Source organism: Chenopodium quinoa, unplaced genomic scaffold (genome assembly GCF_001683475.1).
Source record: "Chenopodium quinoa cultivar QQ74 unplaced genomic scaffold, ASM168347v1, whole genome shotgun sequence".
Lineage (NCBI taxonomy): Eukaryota > Viridiplantae > Streptophyta > Magnoliopsida > Caryophyllales > Amaranthaceae > Chenopodium > Chenopodium quinoa.
The window spans coordinates 3,892,049-3,911,256 of NW_018742914.1; the positions used below are offsets into that span (position 1 = coordinate 3,892,049).

Sequence of the window (19,208 nt, forward strand, 5' to 3'; positions counted from 1 at the left end):
CACAGACGGCGCCAAATGTTTCGGGGTTTTCTGATGTCCTGCGGGAGAGTTACAATTCCGAGACTAGAACCGGACGCCTGTACCTGCAAAACAACGGAGACTCCTGGTGGTGGGAGCTCCGCCTCCAACGGTCAAGTTAGTACTTGATTAAGGAGTAATTAATGCGGAAATTAAAGTGAGTGGGTCTCTCTAGGTGAGAGTGTTTAATGTGAGTTTTTAGCGTAATCAGCCTGTAACTCTGGGTATAATCAATGTGTTTTTTCCGTAACCCCCCCTTAATGAGGATTAAGGGAGGTATTTATAACCTTGGGAAACGTGCCAATCCTTGGTTTAGGTAACCTAGGGCTGATTGGGCTTCCCTCGGAAGTTGGGCCTGGGTGGCCGGTTTCTCCATTAGGCATGGAGTATGCCACGTGTCATGACATAACAGGTCCAAGGTGGACGAGTAAGCGTGTGCCACGTGGCATGCCCTGACAGTTCCATCTGGGGGACACTTGGCAGGACCTGATTGGCCCACGTGGCGCATTCCGATTGGTGGGAGCAAAATCCCCTAATCAGTACTCTACACAATTTTGTTCGTTTACATGAACTAGAAATTCCATTCACGCACCAAGTTGAATTCATGGGACCAATAGAAGATCATACTATGTACGATGATAACAGAAAAGCAGCTATGGATATTGTACGAAACCAAATAACTGATCAGATATCGGATTCAATTCAGAGGAATGCCGAGGTAATGGAACAACTTAATGAAGAAGAAGAAGTCGAAGAACTAACCGATTATGAAAGCTAGTAACTGTTGTATAGTACTCTCATTTTGTCAATGAGTTCAACTATAAAAAAACATGTGACCATTTTGAACGACGAATATAATTTAAAATTATAATAATAATTATTATTATTATTATTTTTATTATTATTATTATTTTATTATTATTATTATTTTATTATTATTATTATTATTGTTGTTGTTGTTGTTGTTGTTGTTGTTGTTATTATTATTATTATTATTATTATTATTATTATTATTATTATTATTATTGTCGTTGTTGTAATATGCTAAAACAAAAAAATTAACATCTGAATTGAACTGAACTGAACTGGTTAGAGCTGAACTGAACTGAACTGAACTGATTGGAGCTGAACTGAACTGGAAATAAGTAAATATGAATAGGCCCTAAAAAGAAAAAATTGGTTTTAATAATTTTATTTTTGGCAATTTACTTTAAATAATCTCAATTTTTTATTATTCTTAAATAATTCTAGTTTTAGACTGTGTTTTAACTGTTTAAAACAGGTCAACAACCTATAATAACAACAGGATGTTATCCGACAGACCGACACACATCAAGTCATGGTTGATAAAAAAAACTGTAAAAAATAAATAAAAAAAACAGCACTACTCTCCTTCCCCCAAGCCACCACACCACCCCACCCCAGTACCACCGGAAAACTACCCACCTCCTTCCTCGCATAATTCACTACCATCAAAATCAACCATTTTACATGTCATCTATATCTATATCTATATTTATATCTATACTTAGTATTTAAAAACTCTAACCAAGAAAAACACATGTCTCCATCCTATTACACTTCAATATCTTTTTCTCTAACCCAAGTGCCACATGTCTTCTTACATTATTAATATTTTATTACACTATTTTTTTTTATTCTTTCATTAAACTTATACTTCATCTTCCATGCTCACTTCATCTTCATCTCCCCAATTTAATTCAACCTTTTGCTTTTTCTCTCCTTTTCCCATCCACCTTCTTTATTTAATCCTCATTTTCAATTAAAAATCCAAAATTTTAATTTATGTAATAATGTTCCAGATTACACATTATAACCATAATGACTTATTGATATTTCATAATTCATCTTTCAATTCAATATTCTATATAAAATCCGTGCATTGCATGGGTTAGAAGACTAGTTAATTATAATTACAACATCCATTAACTAGATTACATATACTTTACTATAATAAACAAGTTAGGAAAAATATGATTAACATGAAGTTGAGATTTTCCAAATTGATTAGAAAACAATGGCGGATCCAAGGGTACACTAATACCAAGAGACCAATTGTATTATATACTCAGTTTCTTAGGTATCGTTATGTAGATAGCCCAAGCCCAGTTCACTTTTTTGGCTGACTTTAAGGTTAGGTGGGGCAATCAAGGGAGACAGGGAAGTCAGGTTGTTCTTTTAATTATTACTATGTTAGGTCCAGTGTCATGCGCATGCACGGTAATTTTTAATAAAATAACTGTTTTCATATTAACACTACATTTAATGATAAATTATTAATTTGTCTAAAATATTATGATGAATTTATGAAAGAGTCTGGTAGCGATTTTTTTTTAAAAAATAAAATAAAAAAATAAAAATTATATACATTAGATCCAAGGCGCACTTAGGGTATTTTCTACTCATTTAATATATATTTTTTTTGCTCATTTTAACTCATAAAATGAGAAGGAAAAAAAATGTGAAATCAGCAAATAACTGCCTTTTGGTACACTTACCCCTATTGACACTCGTGTGTATACAAGAGGTGTTGATTGACCAAATATGTATCTTAAAATATACATTTGTTAATATGCATATTTTATTTATTTATTTCATTTCACTAATAAATTGGTATCATTTATGCTTGTTAACGAAATGAAATTCTTAAAATGTAAAAGTGTAGTACATTACACCATGTATGATTTTTATTTTTCCTAAAATTTATAGTTGTTGATACTTTTGTGGAAGGATACATCAAATATTTTATTTTATCATAAGTAATTTGATATATTCAAATTACTTTCTTGGAGCTTCTAATATATAAATAATAATAATAATAATAAAAATGGAAAATTCTCAATGGTAACCCCCAACTTGTGTAACACTAAAATGGTAACCCTCTTTTTTTAAAATTATGCATAATGGCCTCAATTAAAAATATATTTTCAGTTATAACCTAATTTCACTAAATGGTTAATTTAAACTAACTATAGTTAGGTTTTTTTTTTAAAAAAAAAACAAAAAACAAAAAAAAAAAAAAACCACCAACCATGCACCAACCACCCACACCACCACCTCCAAACCTGCCAGCCACCGTCACCCTCTTCACTGCTGACGCCGGCTAATCCTTTCCTCCGGCGCTGAAGCTTCCCCTCCCTCTGACGGCGGCACGGACCCACGACGCTCCCTCTCTCTCGTCTCACACTACTTGTCCCACCGCAACTCCACTCTGTTTCTTCTCTGCCCAGTTCGAACCCTAACCACCGTGGTTAGGGATTCGACTAAGGTGCGGCGGCTTGGGTTAGGGTCTCGTCCCACCACCTCCTTTGCTGAAACCCTAAACGGATGGTTTAGGTTGCGGATATGGGTTGCGCGAGTGACCATACCCTAGTGTTGGTCGTGGGTCGAAGGAGAGAAAGAGGAGGGTATTGGGTCTGGTGGGGGTGAAGAGCTGGTGGCGGCGACTGGGTGAGACTGAGGTGGTGGAGGCGGTTGGGAGAGGGTGATGGTGACTGGCAAAGGTGGCTGAAGGTGGCTAGGTGGTTTTTTTTCTTGTTTTTTTATAAAATAAAAAAAATCTAACCATGGTTTAATTTTTTTAATCAAATAAGACTCATTAATGTCATAACTAGGATAAATTTCTTAATGAGGGTCATTTTGTATAATTGAAAAAAAAAGAGGGGGTTACTGTAGACACCCATTTGTGTCTCCCCAAAACCAAACCCAGTGATGAGTACCTTTCACGTCGAATCATAATCGAATGAAACGAAGTGTGGAAAGGTCTAGTGTAGCGGAAAATTTTATTTCTTTTCTTTTCTCCCTGTTTTGGAAAACTTTATTTAAAAAAAACAGCCAATCCAGTTTGGTTGGTCCATGATATGGGTCCAATAGTGGTGTAGTTGGATGGGGCTTGCAAAGACCTTTCCAACGATATATTATAGGCTCAATTCCGATGAATATTGAGGAAGTTATGGCCAATTTACTAAACTGGACCCGGTTTGAGCTTTATGTACGGCCCAATGATCTAGGGGAGGGCCTAATATGATTTATCATTCCTAATGCAATTAGGAATGGTTTTGGTCTTCTAGAATCTTCTAGAAGTTTCTTTTCATTCCTAATTCAATTAGCATTGATAAGTTGACTTTGTTGACTTTTTAGAGTTTTAATCAAGATCAAATAGCATTTTCGAAGAAATTATATTATTTTATCTTCCACTACGGGAAATTTATCAGATTTTCGTAAACACGTTGAAATCCAGTTTGGCGTCCAACCCCAGGCCTTGGCGCCTGAAACCAGGCTTGGCGCCTGGAACCAGGCTTGGCGCTAGCCATTGGCGCCTGGCGCTAGCCACCGGTGCCTAGCGCCAGCTAGCCAGGGTTGGCGCCAATCCTGTTTTGCGATCGTCAGACTCTGTTTTATTAAATTATCTTTTTTGGCTGATTTTCTCTATAAATATCGTATCAAAAACTCCGTTTTGATGGACCAATTCACCAACTCTCTTCATTCACAATTCATTCATCTACAATCATTCATCATCTACATCTCTCATTCATCAATTCTCAACAAACATTAATTCTTTAGCATTCTTTTCTTTCTTCAATTCTTTCTTGCTTTTTCATACAAAATTCCGCATTCGCAAGATCTAGAAACACCTAGCCATATTCGAAGTTGCCTTCGCCCTAGGCGTGAAAGGTTTAATTTCTGAGGGTTTGGTCCCAAATCTCTATTTCAATTATTTAATTTAATTGTTTTGATTATTATTTTCCTTGAAGTTACTAATGTGTGTATTTTGTTATTAGAAAGAGGTACGAGGCATCAAAGTAAGTACTTTAATTGATTAATCAATATTATGATGTAGACATCATGTTTATATTGTTATTATGATATTCCTAGTATCATGTCTAGGGTAATTTTAATATTAAATATGATTGTTGTGATGCTTCCTATATTCTTCCTAATATTTATGAATGTTAGTATCATGTTAGGGTTGAAGATTTGATTTTTATTGCTTAGTGACATGTTAGGGTTTGTTATTAATCTTGTTAGTATCATGACTAGGATCTTGCTATTTTTATTATGCTTTAATATTAACATGAACATGATTATGATTATAATTGTTATAATTTATGATGATTGTGAATATTATTGTTATTATTATTTTGATGATGATTATTTTATTTATAATTATTATTCATGATGTTGATTATTTATTATGTTGCTTGATACATTATTTATTGTTATTGCTTGATCACACCTTTGATGCATGTTTAAAGGGAATTGGTACTTGTAATCACGCTTAATAAGATAATTAATAATCTTGTTAGGGTTAATATGATTATAATTCAAGTGATCGCCAATAATAGTTTATTTGTGCATTATATTCAACCAACATAGATAAACAGGTTTAGGGTTAATCCTATTGATTGCATGTTAATTAAAAAGCGCACATGAATACGATCAGAATAAAGTAGAGGCCTATTATTAGGGAAGGTTCAATCTCTTTTAGGTTGGATTTGTACCTTCATCCCCGAACCCTTATTTGGTTCATGACCTTATAGAGTTGACGGTCTCTTGGATCGTTAAGGGGTGTAACCTTCATCCTATGAACGGTTTACAAGTTCCTTAAAAACTTGTTGGCGACTCTTTTGCTCTATCTTCTTCCCTTTTGGACGCCATCGTACTTTAGTGTATGATTACAGTGGGGTTCGAGCTAGTGGGATTTTAAAGGCTTGAAATTATTCCCTACAGTTACCATTTCAGTGTTACACAAGTTGGGGGTTACCGTTGAAAATTTCCCAAAAAAAAAATCTTATTGTAATTTTTTCTTTAAATTTTGTTAAATATCTGATTCACTTTTATTGTTTAATTATGTTTATATAGTTGTTAATATGTTATGAAAATAAACATAAAATATTTTATTTATGTATAAATTTTATGAAATATACATCAAATATTTTATTTATGTATAAATTTGTTATCTTTTATTTATATATGGTAAAAGATTTGTTTCCAAAAATGATTTTGAAAAAAAAAAAACCAAACCTAGGAACACACCAAGTGATGACACGTGTCATTTATTTATTTGTTTTCTTTTTTTACCAATATAAGTATTTTATAATACATGGCATTTTCACTTATTTGAACTTATCTTATCTTATTTATCTGAACTTATTCGAATTTTTTTTAAGACACTTATTTGAATTTATTAGACCTTATTAAGACTTATTTTAATTGTAATAATTTGTACTTTTTTTTTGAACGGTAATAATTTGTACTTGCAGTTGGTTATGTTAAATATGGAAGAGAAAATAAAGAGAGATGAGGGAAGATTTTTACGTTGTATTTCATATTCCATGTAGTATTTGATGGGCGTTAGAACGGTCGCACATTCCACACTCAATCAAATAAATTTATAAATCCTAAAACTAACCCCTAAACAAGTCTAGTGGTAAGTTCGGAGTCGAACCACAAGGAACGGTAATGTTGGATTGTTCTCGATCTAATGCTTAAGCTACGCCGAAACCGGTTTATGGATAGTGGACACTACAACTACACTAAAACACATATAAAGAACAAGGTATGATAAGTCTACTAGGGGAAAAGATCCACTTAGAACAATTAATAAGCTAATGAGAATACATTTGATAATCAATCATGCAAAGAAAGAATTATAATGAGAATTAACTACACTCAAAAGTAATCTCTCAAATTCCTAGCCTAGATCCCTCATTGACTAGGTGCATAGAAGAAAATTACCCAAAATGTAATCAAATATATCAATTCTAATTCACAATCCCTTGTCAAACTAAAACCAATATGCAATTAAGTGTGCTATCATGGGAGATCAATCGAATCTAAAACAAACAACATGCCAACATCAATTCAATCAATTTAATCACACAATTATCATCAAATTTATCTCAAATAACTCAAACAATCATTACAAAGTCTCACTCAACACCTAGTAGAAGGGAAACTACTCAAGCATAATGAAAGCAACTAAATAAAGCAATAAGAGAAGAGAAAGTAAGAAATGCTCATTGATATAAGGTGGAGATCTTCAAATTCCTCATTTGATTATCCAAAATCCATGAAAACCATTGTGCTCCTCACTTTCTCTCTCTAAAATTTTGAGAGTTTCTCTCTCTAAAACCTAAAACTAACCTAAAAACTATTCTAAAACTGAAAAAATCTTTTTTTTTTTAATGAGCAAAAAAAATCTATTTATACCCCTTACAAAATTGCTTAGGAAGCTCCGCAAAAAGTCAGCTGAAACGGGAAAAGGTCCGACCGAACTCTGTGTAGGTTCGGTCGGACTCAGGGTAGGTTCGGCCGAACTCAGGGTAGGTTCGGTCGAACCTCCCTGATCCTTGTTTGGTCGAACTTTCCTGGTTCGACCCCTCCTGTAAACATGCTGAAAACTTGGTTGAAAATGCCTTGGAGGTTCGGTCGAACTTTTCAAAAGTTTGACCACACCTAGGTTCGACCGAACCTCTTAAAGGTTCGGCCACACCTCCTCTTGAACTTCCTCTTCTTCCCTTTTGCTCCTCTAGTCTTTGTCCATGCCTCCATACTTGGCCAAGGGGCCTCCTACCGTGCTTAGGACCGTCATGGAACCTGCAAAAGATAGCAAAGATCACGAGAGCATGGGGATGATAAAATTATGCATAAAGATTATCAAAACAAGCGCAAATAAGCATACTTTTCATCCATAAAAGAAAAGGAAGCCATAAGAGGAGAAAAGAGGTAGAAAACCTAAGAAAAACAGGAGAAAAGAGACCAATACACTACCCCTAAGGGTAACATAAATGTCACTCATCAAACACCCCCAAGCTTAACTTTTGCTCATCCTCGAGCAAAACAAAACAAACACAACGGAAAACGATGTATATTTTTTTTTAAAAAAAAACAATAAAATAAAATAAAACTAGAAGAGAAAGAATATACACTAACTCACTTTCGTAGGAATCACGAATGCATTTAGCGCATGCATCAAGCACTTTAAACCCCATAGATCGCTCTAGAGGACGAGTAAGCTCTCGTAAGGGTGTCCTAAGAATTTAACCCATAACTCTTGACAAAAATCAAGGCAAGGCAATAAATAAATAAAATAAAATAAATCAAAGTAAGAGAAAAGTTACAAGCGTTCTAGAGTGGACTTTTATGATGGAACAAACACTAATGAATGTCAATCTTTCTAAAATAATAAAGGTATGCACGTTCTAAGATCTCCAAGGTTGATTGAAACATAACATATGCTAAGCATAGAGAACTAAAGGAAACACATTCCACCTTTTGTTCAACCAATCAAACCACGTTCTCTCTACTAGTTTCAAATCCACTTTCAAGTTAGCTTCTCATGATTCCACGAAGAAACCGGAAAATAAATAAGAAATTAAAAACATTGAGAAGGTTACCCGACATCTTGGCTATGCAAACTCGCTCTATAGGCTTGATTCCTATTTCCCGCCATCATTGAATGACTTAACCCTCTAGGATCAAAAGGACTTTCAAGGTATTAACATATAAGCTAGGAGAGTAAAGGTGTGGAGAACTCTTGAAATTGGTGGTAAACCTATGTGAAGCACGGGTGGAACTTCTTCCACAAGATCCAAACGATTCCAAAACAAAAGTGCCAAGTATGCTTATTAAATAACTTTCCCCCAAGCTTATTTAACACAAAATAACAAAAACAGGGAGAACAACAATAACAAAACCCTTTTTTTTTTTTTTTTTTTTTTTTTTTTTGTAAATGTCCTTGCCTCTTTTAACTTTGGACGGCTTTTTTCTCAAAATGTATTTGGTTTTATGCAAAAAATTATATACAACACATACTTGCTTTGCAAATGAACTTATAATTCTAAACTTGCACCATAAACAATAAAACAAGCTCCAAAACAAAATTGCTTCACAAACTAAAGGTAGGATTTAAAGTGAAACCAAGGCTTCAAGGCTTGTATTGTGGCTAGAGAAAAGAAGGTATATGGATCAAAAGGGCTAGCAAGAGGGGCAAATATAAACTAAACTCAAAAATAGAAAATCTATCCTATAAAAAGAGAAATTCCTTTGTCATCCCCTAAAGTGGCACGGTCGCGATCTTGGGAGCTAAAAGTCAAGTTCTAGATATGAGAATGCAATAGCCAAGGATCCAAATATGCCGCTCAACAAAGTATGATGAAGGCTAGAACAATTATACATCACTAGGGATAGCAATAACTAACTCTTGATTTCATATCCACTATAGAGAGCAACTCCATCTTACCACAAGCAAGTGAACTAGAGCTTCATGGTCCCAAAGTTCTTAGCCAACTACCTTAGCATACCATATCCTAGAGTCAACCTAACACATTCTCAAACCGTGCACACCTCTAAAATTTAGGAAGAAAGGCATTCAAGAATACAAGTCCAAAAGTATTATGTCCAAAGCAAGAACAAAAGAAAATACATTGCAAATTTGCCTTGATAGAAACAAAAATCTTTTTGTGATTTTCAAGACATAGAAAATGGAAAAGCATATACAAATGTGCATGGCATATATGAATCAAAATTCCACCAAACATGATAGAATACCCTCCCCCAAGCTTGAATGAGGCAACATGCTCAAACTTTAAACCAAAGAATCCATGGGAGGAGAAAAGAAAGAAAGTCATCCAACCAACCAACATATGTCCAACAAGTCACAAATCATTAGAGGAAGAGCAAGGAAGGATATTACCGGATATTAGGTGGGTATAGTACTCGCAAATGACCCAATTAAACCTTCTTGAAGCCGACTACCTCTAAAATTGAATCTTGTTTTCCATGTGCTAGCAAAAGTGGAGTCAAAATTCCTTGATTCTTGATCCAAACCAATGCATAAGAGTATATTAAGTTATGTACCTAGCACCAAGAACACAAACATTTCCATGAGGCCAAAAACTATTCTAAAAAGAAAAGAAAATGAAAGCAATAAAACACGGGTTACTTCCCGAGAAAGGCTTGCTTAAGGTCCAAGCTTGACCGCTCTAGTAAATAATATTGCAACGATCGCAAGAGCTTGTCAAATGCACTACTACACATCTCATAAGATAACAAGTAAGCAAATGATATAAGAAGGGCATGCACCAAGATTAGTGCACGCAAAAGAAGGTGAAGAGGGAGTTTCCAAGAAGAAGAAGAATCAAAAGAAAATTCAAGAAAATAAGAAGAAGAATAGAAAGGCAAACTTTCTTCACAAAAATCTTTTTGGGTGGCAAAATCACCCTTTTCCTCAATTGAAGACGAATGAGGGACATAAAAATCTTCATAGGCAAGGGGGTCCCCAATAGGCTCATTAACAAAGGAAGGAAGGGATATAGGAGTGTAGGGGATATGGTTGAAATTCCTTGAAAAAGGGACATGAGAGAAGGGGATAGGAGCAATGGTCTTACAAATGGTCTCTTCTTCACCACCATTCCTCAAATCACCAATTTGAGCATGAAAATCAATCATAGAATCCTCAAAAGAAGAACACTCATGATCATGATCTCCCTCAAACATCCAACTTCCAAGAGGAACTACATAATCCCCTTCACTACAATCATGAACAACAACTCCCTCAACTTCCTTAAAGCCTAAAATCTCAAAGCCATGCATGAATGGATGCAAATTCATTTCAAAATGGTCTCTCTCCCATGAAGCATTCTTAATGAACTCACTCAAAAGGCTATGGGTTTTCATTTGACACTCAATAAACACATTAGACATAACCTTAAATGAATCCAAATACTCATGGATAAAAGGATCACAATCATGCACTTGAGACTCATCAAGATGGGAAAAAGGGTTAGGATTTTCAAAATCAACACTCTCTTCATTCTCAACTCCTTCACCATCACTCATATGCTCACCAATGGGATCCTCACACTCTCTTGGTTGCTCAAAATCATCATCATCATCCTCAACACACACATTAAATTGGGATTTTTCACAAACAAGCATCAAGGGTGACAATTGGCTTTCTAACTCTTCTTTTCTTCTCCTTCCCTCCTCAAGACGCTCCTCATTCTTTTTCATTATCTCTAATTGACCTCTCATAGAATTAAGAATCATTTCCTTACTAGGCCCAAGCTCATTATCAAGCTCAATGCACCTAATTTGAGATTCAAAAGTAGCAATAAGGGATTCAAAAGGTGTTGAAGGTTGAGGCTCAACAAGAGAAGAAGAAGTACAACCAAGATTGGAAAAATCAACATTAAGATCATGAGCATATACATCACATTGGGGAGTGGGGGCACAATCAAACAAATGAGATTCATCATTAAGGGAACGAAGCACATCACAAGAAGGCATGGTAAATAATGAAGAATATTGAAACACACCATTAGCATCAACTTGAGCATGTACCTCATCATCATGAACAAAAGAGGAAATAGAGTTGAAATCATGTGTTTTAGGTTCACTTAATGGATCATGTAACAAATCATGGGAATTCATGCTAATATTAGAAGTATCAACACATTGCATATCAATAATAGAATCATGATTACCCTTATTATAGACATCCCAAGCAAACCAAACATAAAAATCCCAAGCATCGTCAATTGATAATGCTCTAAATTCACCATTATGCATGCATTCAACTTCATCCCTAGTTTGCTCATTCAAACCAAAATAACAAATCTCACAAGCCTCCCAAAAACTACAACAATCAAAATCCAAATATCCCACAAGTCTATTGAAATATTCACAAAAAGGCTCATTGTCATATTGAGGAAACGAGTTACTTGCCATTTTTTTTACAAAAACAAGCAAAAATTAAAAAAAAAATAAAATAAAAAGAAAAGTATACACAAAGACCTAGACTCAAGCAATCAAAAACAATCAAGCATTGACACCGTTCCCCGGCAACGGCGCCATTTTGATGGGCGTTAGAACGGTCGCACATTCCACACTCAATCAAATAAATTTATAAATCCTAAAACTAACCGCTAAACAAGTCTAGTGGTAAGTTCGGAGTCGAACCACAAGGAACGGTAATGTTGGATTGTTCTCGATCTAATGCTTAAGCTACGCCGAAACCGGTTTATGGATAGTGGACACTACAACTACACTAAAACACATATAAAGAACAAGGTATGATAAAGTCTACTAGGGGAAAAGATCCACTTAGAACAATTAATAAGCTAATGAGAATACATTTGATAATCAATCATGCAAAGAAAGAATTATAATGATAATTAACTACACTCAAAAGTAATCTCTCAAATTCCTAGCCTAGATCCCTCATTGACTAGGTGCATAGAAGAAAATTACCCAAAATGCAATCAAATATATCAATTCTAATTCACAATCCCTTGTCAAACTAAAACCAATATGCAATTAAGTGTGCTATCATGGGAGATCAATCCAATCTAAAACAAACAACATGCCAACATCAATTCAATCAATTTAATCACACAATTATCATCAAATTTATCTCAAATAACTCAAACAATCATTACAAAGTCTCACTCAACACCTAGTAGAAGGGAAACTACTCAAGCATAATGAAAGCAACTAAATAAAGCAATAAGAGAAGAGAAAGTAAGAAATGCTCATTGATATAAGGTGGAGATCTTCAAATTCCTCATTTGATTATCCAAAATCCATGAAAACCATTGTGCTCCTCACTTTCTCTCTCTAAAATTTTGAGAGTTTCTCTCTCTAAAACCTAAAACTAACCTAAAAACTATTCTAAAACTGAAAAAATCTTTTTTTTTTAATGAGCAAAAAAAATCTATTTATACCCCTTACAAAATTGCTTAGGAAGCTCCGCAAAAAGTCAGCTGAAACGGGAAAAGGTCCGACCGAACTCTGTGTAGGTTCGGTCGGACTCAGGGTAGGTTCGGCCGAACTCAGGGTAGGTTCGGTCGAACCTCCCTGATCCTTGTTTGGTCGAACTTTCCTGGTTCGACCCCTCCTGTAAACATGCTGAAAACTTGGTTGAAACTGCCTTGGAGGTTCGGTCGAACTTTTCAAAAGTTTGACCACACCTAGGTTCGACCGAACCTCTTAAAGGTTCGGCCACACCTCCTCTTGAACTTCCTCTTCTTGCTTCCTCTTCTTCCCTTTTGCTCCTCTAGTCTTTGTCCATGCCTCCATACTTGGCCAAGGGGCCTCCTACCGTGCTTAGGACCGTCATGGAACCTGCAAAAGATAGCAAAGATCACGAGAGCATGGGGATGATAAAATTATGCATAAAGATTATCAAAACAAGCGCAAATAAGCATACTTTTCATCCATAAAAGAAAAGGAAGCCATAAGAGGAGAAAAGAGGTAGAAAACCTAAGAAAAACAGGAGAAAAGAGACCAATACACTACCCCTAAGGGTAACATAAATGTCACTCATCAGTACTGGATATATATAATGTACATTTCCTAGGGTTCCATCAATGGATAAGACCAAATACCCAACTCTAGAATATTCTAGATTGTACATGGGATAATAGTCATCCATATTTAGATATTATCATAACACTCCCCCTTGGATGACTATATATTGAATAAAACAATAACTAACATTTACTACAAAACCCGTACAAAATAATACACTATAATGCGCATAATATGCTGCCTCGTTAAAAACCTTACCAAGAAAACCCAGTGGGAAAAAACCATGGTTAAGGAAAAAAAAGTGCAGCGCGCATTAACTCCCCCTCATGACTACATCACTTGAGATCTTTAAGACGAAGCAATCCAATGCCGTAAGCTAACTTTTTGAATGTTGCTGTCGGAAGAGCCTTAGTAAATAAGTCTGCTAAATTCTCACTTGAACGAATCTGCAATACATTTATATCTCCATTCTTCTGAAGAACATGAGTGAAGAAAAATTTGGGTAAGATGTGCTTTGTTCTGTCGCCTTTGATGTATCCTTCCTTAAGTTGAGCAATACAAGCAACGTTATCCTCATATAAAGTTGTTGGTGCCTCTTTCCCAGATGATAAACCACAAACTTCTTTTATATGTTGAACTACCGACCTTAACCATACACATTCACGACTAGCCTCGCGAATTGCTAAAATCTCAGAATGATTGGAAGAAGTAGCTGCAATGGTTTGTTTCATGGAACGCCAAGAAATGGCAGTACCACCATATGTGAACACATATCCAGTTTGTGACCGACCATTATGAGGATCAGATAAATAACCTGCATCTGCAAAACCAATCAAATTTTATTTGGACAACTTTGGGAAAAATAAACCCATATCCTTCGTACCTTGAAGGTAACGAAGTAAATGTTTAATCCCATTCCAATGCCTTCGGGTTGGACATGAACTAAACCTTGCTAATAAATTAACTGAAAATGAATATCAGGTCGTGTATGACTTGCAAGGTACATTAGTGCTCCAATTGCACTAAGATACGGTACTTCAGGACCAAGAATTTCTTCATCATTTTCCCGAGGTCGGAATGGATCTTTTTCTACTTCAAGTGATCTTACAACCATAGGGTTGCTCAATGGATGTGCTGTATCAAAAGAAAATCTTTTAAGAACTTTTTATATGTATGTTGATTGATGCACAAGGATTCCATTCTCTAGGTGCTCTATTTGGTACCCCAAGCAAAATTTTGTCTTTCCTAGATCTTTCATTTCAAACTCTTTCTTTAAATAATTGAAATCTCTTCAGGAGTTCCAATGATATTTAAATCATCAACATACACTGCAATTATAACAAATCCTGATCCAAATTTCTTTATAAAAATACATGGGCTGATAGGATCATTATTATAACCTTCTTTCAACAAATACTCACTTAGACGGTTATACCACATACGCCCAGATTGTTTCAATCCATCGAGAACTAGATTTTGCTGCTTCCGGCAGCTTGAATCCTTCTGGGAGCTTCATGTAAATATCATTATCCAGTGGGCCATATAAATAAGCTGACAACATCCATCAAACGTAAGTCAAGTCCTTCTCTTATTGCCAGACTAATCAAAAATCTAAAAGTAGTTGCATCCACCGCAGGAGAATATGTATCCTCATAATCAATACCAGGTCTTTGTGAGAATCCTTGTGCAACTAAGCGTGCCTTATATCTTACAACTTCACCTTTTTCATTTCTCTTTCGCACAAAGACCCATTTATATCCCACTGGCTTTACACCTTCAGGTGTACGGACTACTGGTCCAAATACTTCTCTTTTTCCAAGAGATTTTAGTTCTGCTTCAATTGCTTCTTTCCATTTTGGCCAATCATTTCTTTGTCTACATTCTTCAATGGATTTTGGTTCATGATCCTCATTATTATCCATAACATCTAATGCTACATTGCATGCAAAAACATCATCGACGTCTATTTGATTTCGGTTCCATGTAATTCCAGACATGATATAATTTATTGAAATTTCTTCATTATCAGGTACCTGAATTTCTTCTTGTATCATGTCTAAAGTCTCTTCTGGAGATCCTTCGGAAATTGTTTCTTCAATTTGACCATCATCAATCAATGCTCCTTTTCTTTTCCGAGGATTCTTATCTTTGGAACCTATTGGTCTTCCACGTTTCTGGCGTGGTTTAGACTCATTAGCAATTTTATTTTGTCCTTCCGGGACATCTATTTTAAATGGAGCATTAACAGCTGGAATATGTGACTTGGTCACTCTTTTTGGGTCAGCAAACGAGTCTGGCAATTGATTCGCTAAATTTTGTAAATGAATTATCTTTTGAACTTCCAATTCACATTGTTTAGTTCGAGGATCAAGATAGGATAATGATAATTCATTCCATTTACTTTCATTTTCCAGCTCTCTCTTTTCTCCCCCTAATGTTGGGAAAAGTGACTCGTTAAAATGACAATCTGCAAAACGAGCCGTAAATAAATCCCCTGTTGTAGGCTCAAGATATTTAATTATTGACGGGGATTCAAACCCAACATATATCCCAACCTCCTTTGAGGACCCATCTTAGTGCGTTGTGGTGGAGCTATTGGAACATAAACCGCACATCCAAAAATTCTTAGATGGGAAATATTTGGTTCCTGACCATAAACCAATTGTAATGGGGAGAACTTGTGATAACTTGTTGGCCTAATGCGAATTAGTGCTGTTGCATGTAATATAGCATGTCCCCAAGCAGAAATTGGGAGATTGGATTTCATAAGCAATGGTCTAGCAATTAACTGAATACGTTTTATTAATGACTCTGCTAGACCGTTTTGTGTATGAACATGTGCTACAGGATGTTCAACATTTATCCCAATGGACATGCAATAATCATTAAAAGATTGAGATGTAAATTCACCAACATTGTCAAGCCGAATAGTTTTAATGGGAGTATATGGAAAATGTGCTCGTAACTTAATCAATTGGGCAAGTAATCTCGCAAACGCCAGGTTACGAGTTGATAACAAAGACACATGTGACCATCTAGTTGATGCATCAATTAAAACCATAAAATATCTAAATGGTCCACATGGGGAATGTATGGGCCCACAAATATCTCCTTGTATACGTTCCAGAAAACTAATTGATTCAAAATTAATTTTAGCTGGTGATGGGCGAATAATCAACTTGCCTTCCGAGCAAGCAGCACATGAAAAATTATTATGAAGAATCTGCTGGCTCTTCAAAGAATGTCCACATGAATTCGTAATTATTTTTCGCATCATTATTGAACCGGGATGGCCTAACCAGTCATGCCAAACAACAAAATCATCAGTAAACTTCTGGTTTACTATAGCATGAGCTTCAATAGTATTGATTTTTGTGTAGTACAAACCACTAGAGAATGTAGGTAGTTTCTCCAAAACATGTTTTGAGCCTTGAGTTATATTTGTGATTCGAAAGAATTCGTTATTTTCTTCATTGATTGTCTCAATATGATAACCATTGTTGCGAATATCCTTAAAACTTAATAAATTTCTTTGAGACAATGGGGAGTATAAAGCATCAATTATTTTAATTTCAGTTCCCCAAGGCAACTTTATAGTGGCTCTTCCGGAGCCCTCAATGATATTTGTACTACCCGATATGGTACTTACATTAATCCTTTTCATCATCAAATGAGAGAAATATTTTTTATTTTTAAGTATTGTATGTGTAGTTGCACTGTCAGCAAGACATAATTCTTCACCATTCATAGCAAATTGAAATTGAGTAATATCCATGTTCTTCATGAAATAAAATACATGTCAAAATATTAAGCATAAAAATAAAGATGATAAAACAAATAAATCAATAAAAACACTCAAATAGTTCATAAATTTATAAAGCAAAAATCCTTATTACAACGAAAGAAATAAACTTAAAAAAATCACTAGAATAAGCAAACATAAGTCTAATACTTAAAACTAACATAAAACAATATAATTTTAATTATTCCCTTCTAGGGCAGTGAAGAAATCGACAACTTCTAAATGAGTTGTACTGCCAAAATCAAAATTATTCCCTTCCGGGGAAGTAAGGAAACCACCAACATCAAATTGATTGGCATTGCCAAAATCAAAATCACCTTCACCATCTTCAAGAACAAGGTTTGCCTCAACTTTCTTTCCTTTCTTCAATGATTCTTGGTAAAGTTCAATAAGATGCTTTGGAGTTCTACAAACCCGAGACCAATGACCTTTTCCTCCACAACGGTAACATATATTGTTATCACTTTTCTCTTTTTCATCCGTACGTTCCCACTTCTGGTGGGAATGTGAGTTTGACCTCCACGACCTCTACCATATCCACTTCCACGACCCCGGCCGCGCCATTGGCCACGACCACGACCTCTACCTCTAACACTACTGCTGGAATGGTCTCTGTTTTTAGTTTCTTTCCCGTTATGGGTTGTCACATTCGCTTCAGGGAATGGATTAGAGCCAGTAGGACGTGATTCATGATTTTTCATTAATAGCTCATTATTTTGCTCAGCCACAAGAAGACAAGATATTAATTCAGAATATTTTTTAAAACCTTTTTCTCTATATTGTGTCTGCAGGACAATATTATTAGCATGGAAAGTGGAGTATGTCTTTTCAAGCATTTCTGCATCAGTAATATTTTCTCCACATAATTTCAATTGAGAAGTTATTTTAAACATAGCTGAGTTATATTCACTAACAGATTTAAAATCTTGCAATCTCAAATTCAACCATTCATAACGAGCTCTAGGGAGTATCACTGTTTTTTGGTGGTCATACCTTTCCTTTAGATTACTCCAAAGGATTTGTGGGTCTTTCACAGTTAAATATTCATTTTTGAGCCCTTCATGGAGGTGATGGCGAAGAAAAATCATGGCTTTAGCCTTATCTTGAGGTGTTGCCTTATTAGCCTCTTTTATTGTTTCACCAAGCCCTTTAGCATCTAGGTGTATTTCAGCATCTAACACCCATGATAAATAATTATTTCCGGTAATATCAAGGGCCACAAATTCGAGCTTGGCAAGGTTCGACATTTTTCACTATACAAAATAATATTAAAAGATAAGTATATATAAATAGTATCCAAAATATGTACTAAACGTTATAATCATGCATAAATAATCCTGATACAAGTCATGCATAAATAATAACGAAATAGAAGATGAGAACGTTAGCATGGAGAAAAATAAGAATGGAACCTTAAATTATTTATCATGCTCTGTATTCGTTATATATGTTGATATTCCAATAAATAAGCAGGCAAAATTAGATAAATGTTAAATTATAATTGTTATGGGTTATGATCATACTTACATGATAATAATAATATGGGATTCTAGAAAAATGTTTGGTAATCCTACTCAGTTGACTAGCAATGGTGCTGATAACGTGTTAAATATGGAAGAGAAAATAAAGAGAGATGGGGGAAGATTTTTACGTTGTATTTCATATTCCATGTAGTACTGGATATATATAATGTACATTTCCTAGGGTTCCATCAATGGATAAGACCAAATACCCAACTCTAGAATATTCTAAATTGTACATGGGATAATAGTCATCGATATTTAGATATTATCATAACAGGTTAACCCTTATTAGAACTTATTTTTTTTAACTGAATTTATATAAGCTTATTATTCCAAAAATAAGGTGAACATGTCCTAAAGCCCTTAATTTAGTTAGAAAATAAAGTTATATGATCATTTATTAAATTTTGATAAATTTTTAATTTTATTTATTACAATTTTGTTTTAACTCGTGCATTTGCAGGGCACAAGCGAGTAATATTTTATTATTTAATATAATTATGATCTTACTGTACAATTATTATACATTT

General features: G+C 34.9%; 1 protein-coding gene across 1 annotated transcript; it reads right to left on the reverse strand.

The window, feature by feature from the left end:
- Nucleotides 1-17,520: 17,520 nt before the first annotated feature.
- LOC110727637 lies at nucleotides 17,521-18,402 on the reverse strand. The gene has a single exon (XM_021907215.1). It carries the CDS (start codon nucleotides 18,400-18,402, stop codon nucleotides 17,521-17,523), a length of 882 nt encoding a protein of 293 aa, XP_021762907.1.
- Between the last annotated feature and the right edge of the window lie 806 nt (nucleotides 18,403-19,208).

Bases quoted from the DNA above. Each gene is read 5' to 3' on its own strand.
- LOC110727637 (XM_021907215.1), bottom strand. From the start codon at position 18,402: ATGTCGAACCTTGCCAAGCTCGAATTTGTGGCCCTTGATATTACCGGA.